The following is an 18776-nucleotide window of genomic DNA, read 5'->3' as shown; positions in this document are numbered from 1 at the left end:
ATATTTTGTTCGTATGAATTACAAATAGAGGTCATCTCCAATGTTACCACAAAGTTCAGTAGTGGTTTTGTATATTTGAGCAAAGGAATTGACTTTCTAGAAATAATTCATGTATATAATCTCACTTCTCAGGCGTAAATTTTGTGCTGCCTGAATCCACAATTATTCTGTTCATTTTGGTTGGGGATTGCCAATATAATCATAGTGATCTGCCACTAAATATGGAGTAACTGGAGTCAAAATTCACAATCCTTTCACTTTTTGTAGGTATTAGAGAGAGGTATTCAGCAGTAGGTCAAGTGGGAATTAGACAATGTTCTAACTTGCCATTTCATGCAGTTCCTCCTTTATATTGAAATGTGTCCAAATTGTGCTTGGCACTGTACCTTTGCCCCCCTCAATACTACAGTTCTGTACCTTAACTCGGCTCGTGGAGAATCGTAGTAATGAATCTCGCTTTCTGTTCATGATTGGACATACTGGAGCACACTACTCCACTCTTTAAATCTTGTTTTCAATCAATCAGCCATTTTTACAACATTTCAGGTGTGTTCCACTAATAAGTTTTGAAAACATTGGTCTTTCTGGATACCCATAGTTACTATTTAGCCTTTGTTGAACAGCTTATTTAATATGAATATTTACATTTAATATTTATTATTGTCTTAGTGTCACAAATGTATCCACTTGTTAATTAGGAACTGATTTTTGTTGGTATAAGTAGAAGCCTTATGATCCTTGTTTTTGTGAAGTACCTTACAAACGTGCCAGAAAAGAACATTAAGGAAAATGTTTTTCAGCTTTACTCAACTGCATTCAACAATTGTGTAGCTTGGTACTGTATTGCTAATTCTGTGTGTTTTAAGTTGGACGTGTACTGTCGTTTACACTGGTTGAACTGTAATATGGAGTTGTGGTTGGAAACTTTGCAAATTTGCTGTTACTGTAGAAATATTCAACAGTAATGTTGTCTATGAAAGAGTAAAACAGGCTGGGTACAAGTTGGGAATAATTTAAGGAATCTTGTTAAATGGGGTAGCAGAGACGGTGCAGTTTTTACGAGTGACTTGAATAAGAATATATTATTAAACATGATATGATACTTGACTCTGAATATCATATTTGAAAAGACTGACTTAATATTTTAGTTATGTGACATACATTTTGTTTAACAACATTGGATGGAGGCTTGTATCTTCAGAATATGCTGAAGGTGTGAAAAAACTGACGCTTTTGTTCTGGTCGTGTTCAAAGAAAAGCTCTATTTTGGAGGGCTATTTTTGAATTCCTTCCAGAGTGATTTAGATGCAGTGTGCAGCTATGCCTATTTTGGGTATACTAATCTGTATGTGACCTCAATACATAATGCATTACTTTTGGAATGATAGAAGCAACCTCCATGGCTGTTTTAGGTTTTTGGAAAGTCAAGAAATCAAAGTGAACTCAACATTCAATTATTTACTCCTACCTGGGAAAATAGTTTTACAGAAATGGGAGGCAATTGAACTAATATGGGCAACATTTCTGGGCCAATTCATTCATTTGCAATAAAAGCTAGAGTAAATATAACATTTATGTGGTTAACATCTTTGACTAATATTGGTGGCAGGTTAGCACTTGAACCCCAGACACAGTGATGAGTAAAATGGTACAAATCAGATAATGGATACTTCTCTTGTGGTCAAACTATACTTAAATCCTGAAAGAGTTGTATCTGCTAAAACATGTACCTAGTTTTAACTCTCCAAGCACTGCTGGTGAGTTTACTTGTCAAGGTTTTACTTGCATGGCTACCAACAAATGTATGTGTTGGCATTTTAGACTGGATTAATGTTTACAAATCTAGAATTGGCCAATCATAGTCAGGATACAATGAGCCTTTGATTGGCTAGAAACCTTTACATCTAAACCAATTAAAAATTAATCCAGAAAATCTTTTAATCAAAGGTTTGTGAGAATGTGGAATGAACTGCTGTAGAAGACCATAGATGTAGAATTAAATTAGGTGTTTTCAAGAGAGAGAGAGATAGTTGAGAAATTACAGTGTTAAAGGACTGCAATTGGAGCTACCATGATGTTATAAACTAAGCACATTCATAGAACAAATAGCTCATCTCTGTTCTGGTCAATTTATTTGTTTTGGACATTTTTGGTCTGCCCTTCGCCCATTTGCTGGGTTGATGTGTAGGAGGATAGTGTATTTTCACTGTTGATCAAACTTTGATGACTAATGGATGGTAATCTTGTGACTCAACATTACGCCTGCAATTCAAAATTTATAAGGACTACAGTTTATCATCACATAGTTAGAACAATTATCAGGGCAGTTTTGAATTGACGTGACTGGGTGCAGCTCAAGTTTCGTGCTTTTTCAGCCCATAATAACTGTCCTGATTAATCCCCAAGTAAATATTATGCATGCCTCTGGAAACACCCATTTTATGCTTTGTATACAAGTCAATGTCCAGCAAGCCTTCATTTTAAAAAATATTTTCTTTTAGGTGCTTGTATCTCATTTCTAGCATTATAGTCTCCAGAATTCAGTATATAGTGGCCTTCAGATTGTGTTACGAGAGAAGTTCTCCAGCCCAGGAGAAACCTACCAGTTTTTGGCCCTTTTCAAATATTGTTTGTAATTGCTTTTCCCCTTTAAATGTAATAGTTTGAGAACTGAAGTTATTATTTTTGAAACATTGTTGATCGTTTTGCAATATCAGGGAAATGATAGAAGTGACCTTCAAATCAGCAACAATTTTTGCAGATTGCAAAAACACTTTTAAAGATATCAAACTCTTTATTTTTTAGTGATGCATTTAAAAAAATCTAATTTTTAACCAAAATGAGGGAGTGACAGTATTACAGCTGGGTAGAGCACTGAGACAACATTTGGGTCAACATACTTAACGTTAGCCTTTCTCATTATACAGCAATTAAGTATGTGGCAATTTGCCTGAAACAAAATAAGTGAATTGATGCCTGGAACTTCCTTCTCAACAGAAAGTAGATCAAGTTAGGTTGAGCTTGGTGTATTATATCGCTTTGCTGTCAGTTTATGTTGTTTGTAAGCCCTGTCTTGTTTCATTAGGACCCATCTTATCAGTGCTAAATGCATTAGTACGCCTGCTTATTCTCCTGTCATGGCCTCAGTGACGTCTGCCTATGCAGTGGAACTGATTACAGCTCAGCTTATTAAACAGAAAAAGCCTGTGATTTCATAAGAACTCCGTTCCAGTTAACTTCATATTTTTGTAGCTTGTATTTTTATCCCCACTTTTTATAAATGTAATGATTCATACAAAGCACGTGAGAGGTTTTGCTGAATTGGTGTTGCAGAGATTAACAAAGTCAAAAGAGAATTGGCTGCACAAGAAACTTGGAAACAAACATAATGTCAAGAATAAAGGGAACTTCACCCATGGGAAGGTAGAGTATAACTGGTCTGGCATACATATTGTGAATTAATGTAATTTGTATGGACAGAAAATGCTGATCACCTAGAGACATTTTCCATTTAACCGTGCTTTTGGATGACTTTAAATGTCAGCTGGAAAGAAAGATCTTGTCTTTGTAAAATGGCAGTTTGTCACCAAATTAACATCAGTTAGTGTTTCAGTGTTTGTAAAGTGGGCTGCTTTTTATTGAGTATGGAGAATGTAGCTTGTATGTTTTTAAGAGCAAGAAAAAAGCAAATTAATGTCTTCAAGTAGTTGAGAATTTAATGAGTCTGGTCTAGATTTCAGTCTTAAATTCTATACTGAACAAGGATTTTACCAAAGCCACAGATGAGGACCATGCATTACTACTGTCTAATTAGTACGGTACAAAGATGTTAAGAGCTTATTTATATAATTAAGGTTACTTCAGATTCACTTAATCTAATTTGCTGGAGCTCTATCACATTGTGGACCTGCTTCTTGGAATCGATTACCACAGATTTACAGTTCACTTGTGCACGGTGTTTCCCTTTTGACCCTTTCATTAAATTGCAAAAGGTTTTCTGTCTGTGTTCCATTGAGACCTAATGTATGATTCCAAAATTTGATAGCTCTAGATTAAAAATGGTAATATGTGTAGAACTTCAGTTTGTACATTGACAAAATATGCCCTGTATGTTTAAAATAGCCAGTTTCAAGATGGTTAAAGTTAAAACTATATTCAGATAAGCAAATTGCTAATTTCATATTGATGAATACTGTATATATTTTGCTTTAAGAAACTATTGAAGATTAAAGTTTCAGCGTAAAGGATAAAATATTTATATTCTATAGTGCTATAATTGGAACATAATTGAATATAATTCTATAATTGAATATAATTCTATAATTGAAGAAAATGAGTGACATTAGAACTTTTTGCACTAGTCAGTTATTCCTGTTGAGATGTTTGGGATTTGTTGCAATGGAGTTTAATTAAAATAATCTGACAGTAGTCTTTTTAAAGTAACTGTTTGAAAGGTATGGATTGGAAACCAGAACATTTACACTGTTTTTTTCACTTGATGGTGAATGAGTAACTTTTAAGTCTGACTCACGGCAGCTTGCAGATTCTGCAGCACCTGGAAGTTGAAATTCAAGTAAACATTTCTTTACAATTTTAATTTAGTGAGCTGGGACTGATGTTCAGGTGTTGAAGTAAAATGGTAAACCACAACTTGTCTCACAAAACAGATAGGAAGTTACAGAATGCTGACACATTTTACTTTGCTTCCTTTTCTAACACCTGGCTTTGGAAAGTTAGTGGTTGCGATTGAGGTTTATTCAATTCAGTATTGGCCAGCTGAGGGAATTGATGCATAAGGTCAAGTATTTTTTCTGATGTGAGGGCAATTTGCCTTGTTAAGGCTTTTAAACTGGTTAATATTTTATTGTACTGGTTGAATATATTTTGAAAAAATAGGAGATGGGTTCATCTTTCAGCAGGAGGTTGTAGCTTGTACTTTGACGAGAATGAGAAGCAGTCTCATTTTTACTTGACAGTGGGCAACAGTAATACCTGATACCTCACATTTGACATCTTTAATATTCTGTCCCTTGTGATGGTCCTTGCAGTCATTTTTCCAATGTGAGGGCAAATTGCCTTAACAAAGCATCTACTCAGATCCTGAGGAAGAAAGATGAGATCTAAATATACAAAATTCTTTGTCGCGATCGGAATAAGATTAGGACCAAAAGTGCTTACAGAACTTATTTGTACCTTTTTAATTTGCCAGTACTCCTGGAAGAGGGTATGAACAAACTGAATTTTGTTCAGACAGTGATGTAATCATGTATGTGATAAGTTTGAAAACAGGATTTTGTGGCTTGTCTTACAAGTAAGTACTATAATTAGTGTCAGAGTAACCCCTAAAATAAGAATTTGCAGCTGTTCTCTGTGGATGTTCCAGCAAAATTAGCTGATATCCTCATCTTGCAAAAATTGAGTGCTTTTTCGAATAGAAACGCCTGGGTTTTTCAGTGGGGTGTCAGTCTGGCTCAATTGGGAACACATTCACCTCTGAGTCAGAAGGTTGTGGATTCAAGCTCCATGTTGGGAGATTGAACTCAGTCTCGGCTGACACTGGAGGAACGCAGCATTATTGGAGGTGCCATCCTTCACATGAAACACTAAACCAAGGTTCCATTTGCCTGCTCTGGTGGACGTTAAAGATCCCACTACAGAGAAGGTCTCCCACATAAAATTAGTAATTCACTTAATGTTTGTTTAAGGGATATTGCTGTGTGCAAAGTGGTTGCCACATTCACCTACAAAATAGTATCACTACATTTTTACAGTAAATTCTGTGAAGTGTTTTGAGATGTCCTCCTGATATGAAAGGCACTGTATTAAATGCAAAGACTATTATTACCCTAGAGTAAAGAAGACTGAGCGAGAGAGTAGGATGAGACTGGGTAGGCCATGTTGAGGAAATACACCAATGAAGATTGTTTCTGAGCTGTGCCTTATTCTCTGTTGTGCATCATGTGTTGCGGAGCTTCTGTCTAACGGTGTATGCATACAGAAAGTATTCAATATATGTACAGAAAAGCAATATTTTAAAATGACTTATCTGTTCCTTTGCAGATGATATTGACTGTTTACCTGAGTAACAATGAGCAGGGTTTAACAGAAGTTCCCATAACCCCAGAAACGACATGCCGAGATGTTGTTGAATTCTGCAAAGAACCTGGTGAGACTGGTTGCCATTTGGCTGAGGTGTGGAGAGGAAATGGTAGGTGTTGCAGTTATTTACTTTATCAGAAACCCAATATTTCTTCCTGACACCCTTTCTTGCAGTGAAGATTACATGTTTTATTGAATTGTGCAACATTACAATGTGTATAAGTACAGTGTACTTGCATACCACAAGTGATATTGCATGATTCAAAACTAGGTTGTGGATTTTGTTGGAATTACCCATTGAGAATTAGCTAAGGCAGAATTATATTAGGATGGATAAATAAGTAGGTGTTAGTCTGAGAAAGGTAGATAGTTTGGGGTTCTCATATTTGGAAGAATTGGCATGTCAGTAGCTGCAGCTCATCTGCAATCAATGGATTCCTGTGTCATTTGCCCTGCTCATGTTTGCAGTGGGAGCCAAAAGTGGTGTATCTGGAGAATAGTTGCTTCACCAGCTCCAACACATGGCTCACTTGCTCAGATTGACTATGTTACTGCGTGTGTCTTGAGAACAAGAACCCTGATATCTTTGGAGTTGTTTGTTGAGTTCATGGAATTACAATATCAGGACTTGGGTAGATGGCTCTGGAAAGGTAAAGTAATGGAGATTTTGTGCTTGAATTCTTTCCCCATCATAGAATTTGTAGTGGTTCAAAAGATTAAGGTTCGATTTATCAATATCAATTAGGATCTTGTACACTTCAACAAAATTTCTCTTTCTGAGTGACCATTCTCAGCTTTTGTATTGTTTCTTTAACTCCTGATGCCAATTCTAGCCAAGTTAATTGATTTGCCACTTTTTGTACATCTCCAATGCAAAGATATCTTGTCCCTATTATACAGTACTAGAATTTACACATTACCCCAGGTGGAGAACATTTAGAGTGTTCTAAAGTTTGTTCTAAAAGCTAACTTGTATAACTCGGCAACAAATAAATTGCAACACTTCACTTATGTTTATTTCCACCTCTGAGTTAACATAACCACTTGAGTTAAATTCCTGTTTTAATTTGCTGTCTGTCATCTGCCATCCAAAATTCAGTATGGAATTCAACGAATACAAATTATTTCCAAAGCCAGCCTGCAGAGATTTTTACAATGAAATATTGTTTACTCTGAACACTGTTACTGTTAGATACAAATGAGTATTATCATGTTCCTTAGGGTAACATTCTGTTTGTTTGACAGAGCGTGCCATTCCTTATGACCACATGATGTATGAACATCTGCAAAAGTGGGGGCCTCGCAGGGAAGAAGTGAAATTCTTCCTCCGTCATGAAGATTCACCTATTGATGCTAATGAACAAAGTAAGTAAAACCATTGACCAATTTGAAACTTTGCAAAGAGCAATAAGCATAAGGTGGCCAATAGGAGATGGACCATTTAATTTTCGTGGACTAGTTTACAACTTCAAAGGACAGATCAGCTGGTCGTTTTTTTTCTCTCTCTGATAAAGGGCTGGATATACTTTTCAGCTTCAGGGCTTCTATCGCAATGAACAGATGAGTGGGAGGGACAGATGTTGTCCTGTTACGAATTCCCTTGAGAATTTTATCAACTCCAGAGATCCGCCAAACTGTATTGTAATGATCTTTGTGAATTTGCCTAGGAGTCTATTGCAAAAAGAAATTGCATTACTGTTCGTAGCTTATTGTTAAATTCAAACAACATCTTTGATCTGGCTTAGAAAGGATCATCATTTACATTGTTTCTGACTTGCTGTAGGTAGTTGACGATATTAAATTGACCATCTTTTATTTGTTTTGGGTATTGAGAGGAAATTTCCCATCTCACTGAATCAATGTATTATATGTTTGATTATGAATGTAACAAATGCAATTAAAACAATTTCTTAACATCTGCCCACATGAACAAACTTCTCAAAATGTATGGCGCATATTAGGTTTTTAGTGTGATGTACATTCACAAGTTATTCATCACCTTGAAAGCTTTGGCTTTATCTGAGTCCTTCAGTACAGTCCACAGCATTGTGGCTGGCTACTGTGTTGATAATCTTGCCTAATTTGTACAGCTCTTAAAGCTCCTTCCTCTTGGAGCACTTTGAATCACTGTCATTGTTGCTGCATTGTGCATTTCAAAATGAATTACCATCTATGGTCTTTCACCAAAGTTATGTGCATAAACTTTCTAATTTTCTCACAAATTGCTCTATCTAAACTCGTTCATTTTCTGAACTTTTTCAAAAATCTTTCTTCATCTCTTCACAACAATGACCTCCTCCTACTCATCATTCCTATGACTTGAATTTAATTCTAGAGTTGTTTGAACTTTAATTTAATATTTGGATTAATCCTTTTGTGTTATTCATGGCAACCTATACAGACATTAAATTCAGTTTTTCAAATCTTGCATTAAGGTGCAGACTATTAGTCATGTTGGATTTTTTTTAAATTGTGAGGAGTTCAGCTGGTCTTAATTTGGCTCTGACAAAACTACTAAAGCCACATGTCATAAACAGTAACATCTGGCAATATGATGACGCCTAAGTGATTCTGATTATCAATCCTCGAGACTTTATATTCGCAGACAAAAACAGTTTCCACATTACTCAGCAGTCCCTAAAACTGCTGAAATGGACTAACATTTTACGTCTTACCCCTTTATGTTGATCGCGGGGACTGTGCAGATTTTGTTGACTTAAGCATGGAGAGGCAAGGGTTAAGACATAAATGGTAAGACCATAATTAATTTAATGTTGTTAGGGTCTTGAAAAATTTGTTGATATAAGCATTCAGGAATTTTCCGTCGACATATACGGTAAGTTTAACGTGTTCATGTTTGGGGAAGGACCTGAGACTTCAAATTTTTGGCAACATATTCTGGGTGTAAACGGTTTGAGATAAGTGGGTAGCACTGCCTTGGTATAAAAGGTGGCTTTGAATTATTCAATCGAATGGCCAGTCTTTGTTTCAATTGAATGATTGTTTTAAGGGTTATTTTTATGCTTTTGTCAGGTGGCCGTCAACTTCAAGATCAGCCAAATAGGTGGAATGGAGTAAATCTGTCAACAGATAGACGTTTTGAAAATGGGGTAGGTAATTCAAATTACTCCTGATTTCTTACAATTCATGATCTTAGGAACAAAAAGTGGTATACAAAGAGTTTGGTTCAACTTATTTTTAGGTTACTACACATGTGTGTTTACCTTCTGAATTGAGGGTCCAGTGCCTTGGGATGCCCTCCCGACATGAAAAGTGCTGTACAAATGTAATTTTGTTGTTCTAGAGAGTTGAAGTTTCTGAAAAATTTATGGATTCATTCAAGCTTCCATAAATCCTAGGATTTATGGACGCTTGAATGAACCAGCAACTGTTTATTTTTGCCTTACAATTTTTGGAAATATGATGTAGTGGTCTGCTAATTGAACTATTTTATTCAATATTCTAGAGATAGTAAGCATTCTGAGATGCTATTTGAAGGAAGCATGTTGTTGTTTATTAAATTGGATTAACCATGTTAATCGAGGAAAATATAGTTTTGCCAAATGAATACCCTTATCAGTTGTGTCCAAACCCTGTCCACATTAGTCAAATCTATAGTCTATATTTACATGACTCTTCAACTGATATATTTTTAACAGTGATTTTCCCTATTTCTTTTTGCCCTAATCCTAACATAGCATATTCAGTAGCTATCGTGATTATAATCTGGCTACAGGCTTACTCGGGTTCTTTTGATCTTTCAACATAGACATCTGGTACTGTAAGATCAAAAAAAAACCTTGCAATTCAGTCACTTGCCACTCTTAGACAAGATAGCAGCCTGAAGTTTAGTTGTAGTACAAAAAAGGATTGAATTTAGTGCATAGCTGAATCTCGGGGGGAGGGGTGCTGAAAGGGAGGCAAATTGTGGCCTTCTGTTGCTTTAATCTGTGCCAATATAGAGAAATTGAGGGATGGATAAAGAGGAATGCTGATAATGTGCTGTAAAATTTATTTGAGAGAGCAGGGAAAAGCATTTCTAGAAAAGCGAAGTGGCTTATCAGGTTTCCAATGATGCTTTCAGCGCAATGCACGTCACGCAGGAAGTCATATCAGGGGTAGCCTGATTACTTGGTAGTCGGATATATTTTTAAGTATAAGAACCCCAGCTGGTTTTCTGTTGGTATGCACAGATGCATTGCTAGTCATATGATTGATAACATCACAATGTGGCTGTGCAGAGTTGAAACGATGCTCTGTTATAAAACTGGTTTGGATTTTATGGACCCCAGCTATGGTGCTATAACTGAGCTCTACTGTGGTTGATTTGATCTTTAGAACATTCTATTTTTCTTTACCTTTCCAAAAATGTAAGAATATGCTGTTGGGGAGAGGAGTGAGGAAGGATAAGGAGAGACTGGTCTGCATCGCAGTTTCCAGTTGTGTGCTACTACATTTCAGGGAAAAAAAACAGAGTGGAGGCATTAGGTTAATGGACTGAATGGAACGGCGATTACATTTTAAGCCAGTGTTCCAATTGTGTGCTTTGAAATGCAGTTGTGCTCAACTTTTCATTTTCATGTCTCATATGATGGTATTTGTAGGATTAGAAGATTACAAAGTGGTAAAAATGTCCTTGAGTAATATGATTTACAGATCAAGTCAGTAAATTGGAAAATTCTCTGCTATGGCACATTACTAGGTACTGTTTTGCAAAGAAGTGTTTTGTTCTGTGGTAGCTGTTACTGCACATAGGATTGAGGTGAGCTTGATTAAATTTCATTTATTCATTCAAATTCTTTGGAAGTTTCAGACATTCTTGAGTTTAATGTTAATTTAATGCTCTTTCGTTTCACCTCTCACTTTGCTATTACACAATCTGATTGGATTGCTGTGGTAAAGTGGGAGACCTTTTGAATGCATGAGGGAGGATTATACGATTGATGAAAAACAGTCTCTTTGGAATTGACCTGCTTGTACAATATGGTGTTCTGTGTTTTTTGGGGGTAGTGGGGGAGAATGGGGAAAAAATGATCTCTAAATTCCATAACTGATCCATGATGCTTACCCAGGATAATGATCAAAAGGGTCCTCCATTGGGACAGGTAACACAATTTTACTTATTCTAGTCTGGAACATATCCATTGAACAGCAGGTAGAATCTGTTTTAGTCATGCACTTGCAAATATATATTTTTAAAGTATTGTTGACTTCTGCACTAATAATTTGAGTGTTTGTCAATAACAAGATTTCAGCAGTCTGTTGGTGTAAAATATTCAGGGGGATAACTAAAACCAGTGATTTTGGCAAGTTGCTGAACTGTCAGGCAAGACCAACAGTCATCTGGATATTAGTGTAGTATAATAATATATATTAGTAATTACTGACACTTCTTTCTCTTCTTTCCACCCACCTATTGGAGAGGATATATAAAGATGAGAAAGGGGAGAACTAAGATAAATGTTTGAGGAGGCTCTTGTTTTCAGAGCAGAAAACTAGTTTTAGAAACTAAATTGTAAATTCAGCACACTTGCTTTACAAAAGTGAAAACTTCTATTCTCAATGCGGACTGCGCATAATATCAATTTGTTTTTATTGACTACAGCAAAGTGTGTGTTAGCTCCTTTCTATGAGAATCTGTTTAAAGTCATTCCAAATTTAAAATAGCCTTATACATAGGGAAATGTCAGGTCCAAAGCAATTTAGAATCACTTCAAGCAGAATTAGTTGCAAAGAAGCCTTTGAACAGCCTTCTTGTCCCTAAAATTGATATAATACACATTTCATGAAACAAAATATTAACTCTTACATTTATATGTTGTGCTAGAACTCCCTGACTCATTACCTCTGCCTCGCCCCCTCTATCTTTCAATCCCACCTTAAAACCTACCTCTTTGGCCATACCTATGGTCACCTCCCTCTCCCCTTCTCCCTTATTTGGCATACCAACAGTCCTCCCAAGATGTTATCCTGTTTGAAGAGTGCTATCTAAATCCATGTTTGTAGATGTTTTAAAATGTTTATTTCATAGTCTGTAATATAATTAAGGAATTCCAGATGCTCCTACTATTATAAGCATCGCTGCTCACAGTTTATCTCCCTGCGTGGCACTATTCTGTCATTAAATGTTCTGATGCATTGCAAATTGATTCCATCAAATAGGAGCATATATGTGACTTAATGCTATTTAACTATCTTGATGCAGAGAAATATTTTCTTTGTCTCAAGGTGTTATTAAAATAGAAACATTTATGTGTCTTAATGGTGAATGAGTTTGTACTTTCAAACTCAAAGTAGCTGGATTTTTGGTGAGCAAGTTTAGAAACAGTCCCCTAACCAATTTTTAGCTGTGTGTATCTTGTGTTCAGGAAGCAAAATTAGTAATTTACAGTTTATAAGATCTGCAAATGTGATACTGCAGTTCTACTTAATATCTTACCTGAAACGTACTTTAGCGTGACATGTTGGTAAACTGACAAATTGAATACCCATATTTTACATTGTGTACATTGTTTTACAGCAAAACTGTCCTAGATTCCGTCTTACGCTATTCATGATTGAGTTGTTTTTACATTGTTTCTGTAGTTATTAAAGTAACTACTTTCACAAAGATAATTTCAAGAGTGTATGTTGCCTGCGACTCACAAGAGCAGTAAGATTGGTAGATTTTGTGCTTATGGCAGTTCGTTCTGAGGTTCAGCTGTTAGGACATCCTCCTGACGTGAAAGGTGCTATACAAACGTAATTTGTTGTTTTAGTTTTAAGCAGAATTTTCATAATTCCATATCATGAGAAAATAAATCAGTACGTAAATCAACATACAATTGCTAGGATAATGTTGTAGACCTCCAATCAAGAGGCTCAAGAGCACTACATGTTGCAGATGACTGATACTCTCTTCTCAAGGAAGGGAAAATACAGAGAGAGGGAGGAAATAAAACCTAAATCTATATTATGATTATTTTTATGGTCAATAAGCCAGTATTATGCAGTGTGATTGGTTTAAATGCCTTTCCTTCCAATGCAATGAAGATATTGTTCATTTGGAATAAGCTCCATGAATAGTTAACATATTTTCCATGGAAAGTGAAAATGTAACTTGTCAAGTTGATTAGTTCTGACAGCTGGGTTGATCTTCCCTTGATTAGGTCTTTGACTGTAGGCAAAATCCACTGCCCTTTCCATTCAGTGAATGCTGAGGATGTTTTTTCATACTGATACAGGATGGAAGAAAGAAAACAAAGTCCATTTAGTGTAAATAGGAAAGAATCCATATGGCAACTGTCATTGATTGTAACTGCCTACTCAATTCAGCCTGCATGGCTACGTGCTTGCAATGAACTGATGTCATTATTCAATGTCAAATGTGCCTACATTGGATTTCCTGATTGCCATCAGAAAGTAACACTGTAAAGGAGAGGGACGACAGCACCAATATGGAGTGGAATCACATTGAAACTGTGGAGGAGTTTACAATGGAAGGACAGGTTCAGGTGTACTCGTATAAGATCACTTGGCAAAATGCCATACAGGTAGCAGAATTGTAAAGTAAATTTGTGATAAGTTTGATGTTACTATTATTTAAATGTTGCTGATGGGGTGTACACCTTTTGTGTGAATGGGGAAAATTTATAATTGTTCTTGGCTAATGTTTGCTTTGTGCATCTTGTCATCCAAACAGAAATTGTTTCCTGCTGTGTGCAGTAATAGGAGGCTGTTGCTCAAGCGGCCATGAACATTCACAATGTGTTCGAGCTTCTTGGAATGTCCTAGTTTAATGGTGAATCATTTTGTTCATCCCTGTGTGCAAACTGTAAATTGCAAAACTGAAACTACAGCGAGAGAGTGTCAGTTTTGCAATTTTCAGTTTGTGCACTGGGAAGAGCAAAATGACTCACCATTAAAGTAGGACATTCCAAGAAGCTCAAACACATTGTGAATGTTCATGGCTACTTGAGCATAAGCTGCAATTTCAGGAAAGTAATGTATTGACTGCATTTCAGAACTGTTTACTTAATTGGTTTGATTTACTCTCACAATTATTCATAATTTGTAAAGTGCGAAATCCCCATTTGAAAGCATTTATCCACTTCTAGGCTCTTTTACAAAATATAACTTGTTTATTTTAATAGGTTGTGTGTTAGGGATTTAAAACTGATTTAAGCATTTTATTATAACGGTTTAAGCCACCGTGCCAAAGATCGTTTTTATTATTTACTTCAAGATCCTACCATTTAGTTGGAAGATGGAAACGATCCTCTTTGGTGGCTGAAAACCAATCACTTTTGCAGCCATTGAAAAATTAAAACTGTAGGAATGCATCTTAGGCCACTGAGTGCAGTACCAAACATAAGTACAGCAGTTTATCATGTAAAAATCTAGTGCAAATTAAAACTGACTCCTATATAGTCAATTCAGGGTCATTTTCCCTTCCCCACTCAAGTGCAGAGACCTGAATAAATTAATAAGTTATAGAGAGGGAGACGTGTAGCTATTTGTCTGATTCAGAAGGAGGCTGCTTCGAGGAAACAGCAAAGCATGTTAAACAAGTGTCATTGTTTGCTACGCCCATCATATTTTTGTCATTTAATACGTATTAAAAATAACTAGCTTCAATGACTGTACGGTGAGAGTAGCTTTCCCAATGTTTCGGTACGTTTATTACATGAGCAGCTGAGCCATACAGATTGCGAATTATTCAACTGCATTCCCAGTATATTTGGTGTGCATGCTAGCTATTGGCAGATTGCAGTTGGTTCTACCAGCACCTCAAGGTTTGAAAAGCCTGCCACCATTCTCTATCGAGCCTTGTACATGAATAACAGCCTTGGTGACCTTGGTGAGTCTGCATCCTTTTAGGGGAAACATCCCAAAAATCTTGGGAGAGGAGAGAATCGGTCGTTAAAATGGTATTGGGGGAATTAGCAGTTCAGACGGTTTTGCAGTACCTCTATTTCTTGGATTATATATTATTATTATTATACTTTTGCTTCAGTAGTTTCTGTTTTTAGATTAATATGTCTGAACAGGTAAAGTAGGCTGAGTAAGATGTTTGTAATTGAATAAGAAAGAATACTATTTCAAGTCTGTCATTTTCTTTGATAAAAGTGTAACCCCTCCACTTCCTCCTCCATTTCTCAGTTTTCAATTATTTTAGTTAAGGATAAAATCCTCTTCTGTACAACAACAAATTGCTTTTATATAGCATCTTTCACGTCAGGAGCACATCGCAGGGCGCTAGAAATACATCTTGCTTTCAATTTTGACATCGGTGAAACGCATTACCTGGGTAATTGTGCAAGCATTACTGATGATGTTGGTGGGTGAAAGAATTTCCACAGGCATAATTTCAGGAATCTAAAGTTTTTTAAGAATTGTGTGTTATATGAGTGTGGCCAAACAAATAGTTTGTAGCTTGAATTTTTGATGGCAATTTTCATACAATGATGTAAAATCTGTGGCTGGTAGAAATCTGACAAGCTTTTTTTAACCAAATACATTTTTAATGTTGATTATCAACATATAATACTTACAACAGATCCCAATGTTATAATTTGTCGAGGACTTTTTTTTGCTGTAAAATAAATGATCAAGGATGAGTGAAGCCTGCAAATAGATAATTTGTGCTTTGGCGTGTATGTTTGATTCTTTTCCCAAAATGTCTGACAGCTTCATTTAGTCAGCAACCTTCTACATTCTTGAGTGAAGTGTCATTTCTCATAAACATGCTGTTCGGAGGAATTTACGAGCTGCTTCTGATTTTATTGCAATTATGGTTTTGAGCCCTGGTCTGCAATCAAGTGAATGGTTTAGAAAATTTCAAGAGCTGATGGTCAAATTTGGGACTGCTGGTGCAAACCACTAGGTTTATTGTTGCCTGCTGGTAAAATGATCAGTGCATGGGTTGGCGATGGATTATGCAGTCAGTATTCTTTGTTTTACAACTGTAACAATAACCTTTAACCAGTTTCCTATGTCCTAGCTCCATTGTTGAAATGATATATAGTTATAAGTGGGATATAATTGATGTTTAATGCAAGTTTAGAATACTGGAAGCAATTTATCGCTTCAAAAAGTAAAACAGTTCTAGCAATGGGATGTGATTTTATAGTTCTTGCTCAAGAATCACATTGGCTTTGGTTGGGGGCCAAACTCACTTGCAGTCTGCACAGCGCAGCTAACCAGCACCTAACACCAGTTATTTTAATGTTACAGTGCAATGAGTTCTTTAATAACACATTTAAAATGGTCTTCAGCAGTCTTAATGCACTGCCCCAAGAAAAAAACATTGAATAAAGGCTGAATTGATTCAAAACGTTTGCAGTTTATACTGCAGTGCTGTGTATTACCTTCCTGCTGAAGGTACTATAATAATAATACAATATGAGAAAGACATGGCACATGTGCAGGTTTTCAGTATACTTTAATACTATACGTAATCATATATAATCAAATGCAAAATGTTTGACTCTTACACCGAAAGTGTCTTTTATATGCAATGTGTGCATTGTCTTAGTCAAAAAATAGTTTTAGTTTGATTTCTGCTCATTTTAATTGAATGTCATAGATTAGACCTATAACGTCCATTATTTTAGTTAGCACTACATTCATTTCTGCTCCTGTGACAGATTAGGTGTATTCTATTATTTGGATCCTTATTTTAGTATGTACAAAAAAAAATTGGGTTTATTCAAGTAATTCATTTAAATTGCTTTGAAACTAGTGTGTTTGCTTTTCTGATGCATTGCGTTGAACTCAATTATTATATCGTATAGCTATCAGGAGCAAAATAATTTGTTAAAGGATTGTGTTTACTGTAGATGAATCTCGGTGGTATTAACACTAGAGTACTATAAGTAAACCATTTAGTCAAATGTCCTTGGCATTTTTGTTTTATTTGCTTCTGCAAAAATGTTACTTATTAGGAATACAGTTACTTATTAATTGTACTTTATCATTGGTTGTTTATTTGGTTCAAAATTGGTTTGAAGTTTGATATTACTTGGCTTTACAAACTTTTATTACTATCACTGAGTTATATTTTTGTGACTGAACAACCAGTAGAAGTAAAAATTCCAATGGCTTTATCTTCTACTCTAGAATGCGAACAGTTGGCTGTCAAATGACCTCATTGGCAATGCATACCAGAACATTGTGTACTGGCAGCATTATCAGTGCTGGCAGTAATTATGTGTAAATAGTTCCTCAGGATTCCACTCTTAATATTATTCACTTTAGACCCTTTAAGCCCTTTGAACAACAGTTAGGTAAATTTGGGATAGCCTTTATAAAATGTTAATATTGCAACCTGGTATGTTATTTAAAAGTGATCACTAGTATTTTGAGAACTCTTTTGATTATATCTTTGTCTTTCTCTGTAATTTCAAAACAACTGTGTGCCGTGGCAGGCAATTAGTTCTCATTTGTTTTCCTCAAAGCAAAGAGAAAATGTATGTCATGAAGAGAATGACCAAAGGACAAATGTTTTCTTTTAGATGGTTCTGTTATCTAAACAGAAAGAATGTGAGGAAAAATACGGTAGTGTTTAGTTTGGAGTGAATGAGTGAAGTACGTCTTGCTTAAAAAAAATTCAGTTTAAAAACAAATAGTAATTGTATAATTATATAAGCAAAATAATTTAAATCAAAAATAATAAAATATGGTGCAGTCATGAGATTGTTAGTGTTAAAACACACACAACCACAATCCAAATGTATCTTTTGAAGCATTTGTGGATTAAAATAATTAACTTATATTAGACCCTTCTGCTCTTCCTGTTTATGAATAGGAAACATTTTTAAAGCTCTTTACAAATCTGATTCTTTCATAATCATTGTTACAAATTCACAGTATATGTATGTGAAATCTCTTGTAGAAAGTGTGCATGTTTAAATCATCAAATTACTTTTACCTGGACTGTTTAAACTGGAGAAGGGTAAAATGTATAATATCTAGTTTATTGTTGGAAGAGAATCAGTGTGTGGGGTTTCAGAAAAAATGTTTATGTTGCTTAGCCTGTGCCAGAGTTCTGAAACGAATAACCATTTATTCAAGTTATAATGAAGTTGTTGTGTAAAGACTGACCTGTTCTTTACCCAGTGATTGCGTGCAGTTGAACATTTAAACGGCTTATACCCTCTGATTGTGTTGCAGTACACCAATGGGTGGGGGAGGGGGGGAGCGAGAGAAGAAGTCTTCATGGAGTATACTTGAAAATTCTTGCTATTCTTTTGAGTTTTGTTAGTGTCTTCATTTTGTACATACTAAATATTGCATTTAGAATCTAGATTTCTGTCTGATTTAATCTATTGCGATGAAAAGGATTGGTTTCATGCAGAATTGAAAGTTTGAAAACTCCTGACCTGTATTTTTGTCATCAACAAATGACTTTGTTTGCTTGTTGCTTTAATAAAATCAAGTGCACATGGGAATGTGGGAGGTGAGGGAGGAAGGTGAAGAGAAAACAGTAATGATTTGGATATCAAAAAATTAATAGTACAAACTAAAATAATGGACATTGTAGGTCTAATCTTTGACTTTCAATTAAATATCTCTGAAGTTCATTGTAATCAGTTTGGTAGTCAAGTTTCACATTCTGTCTGTCTTGTCTAAAATCATACTAGAAATTGTCATTAGATGATATGTTAGCAACTCTCTCCGTGTCCCTGATTGGCAGA

General features: G+C 35.6%; 1 protein-coding gene across 7 annotated transcripts in view; it reads left to right on the top strand.

The window, feature by feature from the left end:
• ppp1r13bb (protein phosphatase 1, regulatory subunit 13Bb) overlaps positions 1-18776 on the top strand; it is a 44754-nt gene that overhangs the window by 9995 nt on the left and 15983 nt on the right. Inside the window, exons 1-4 of one of the 7 annotated variants that reach the window (XM_007888252.2) lie at positions 3157-3423; positions 6061-6208; positions 7345-7464; positions 9133-9209. In XM_007888252.2, the coding sequence (XP_007886443.1) occupies positions 3286-3423; positions 6061-6208; positions 7345-7464; positions 9133-9209 (483 nt within the window). In that variant the 5' untranslated portion in view covers positions 3157-3285. Of the gene's footprint in view, positions 1-3156; positions 3424-6060; positions 6209-7344; positions 7465-9132; positions 9210-10757; positions 10862-13520; positions 13632-14883; positions 14939-15998; positions 16022-18776 lie in introns of those variants that run through there. The other 6 variants (XM_007888254.2, XM_007888253.2, XM_007888256.2 and 3 more) reach the window with 6 other exon arrangements.

Source organism: Callorhinchus milii, unplaced genomic scaffold, assembly GCF_018977255.1.
Source record: "Callorhinchus milii isolate IMCB2004 unplaced genomic scaffold, IMCB_Cmil_1.0 Scaffold9, whole genome shotgun sequence".
Lineage (NCBI taxonomy): Eukaryota > Metazoa > Chordata > Chondrichthyes > Chimaeriformes > Callorhinchidae > Callorhinchus > Callorhinchus milii.
Note: the sequence above shows the minus strand (reverse complement) of the source record. Positions and strands in the feature narration are given on the sequence as shown.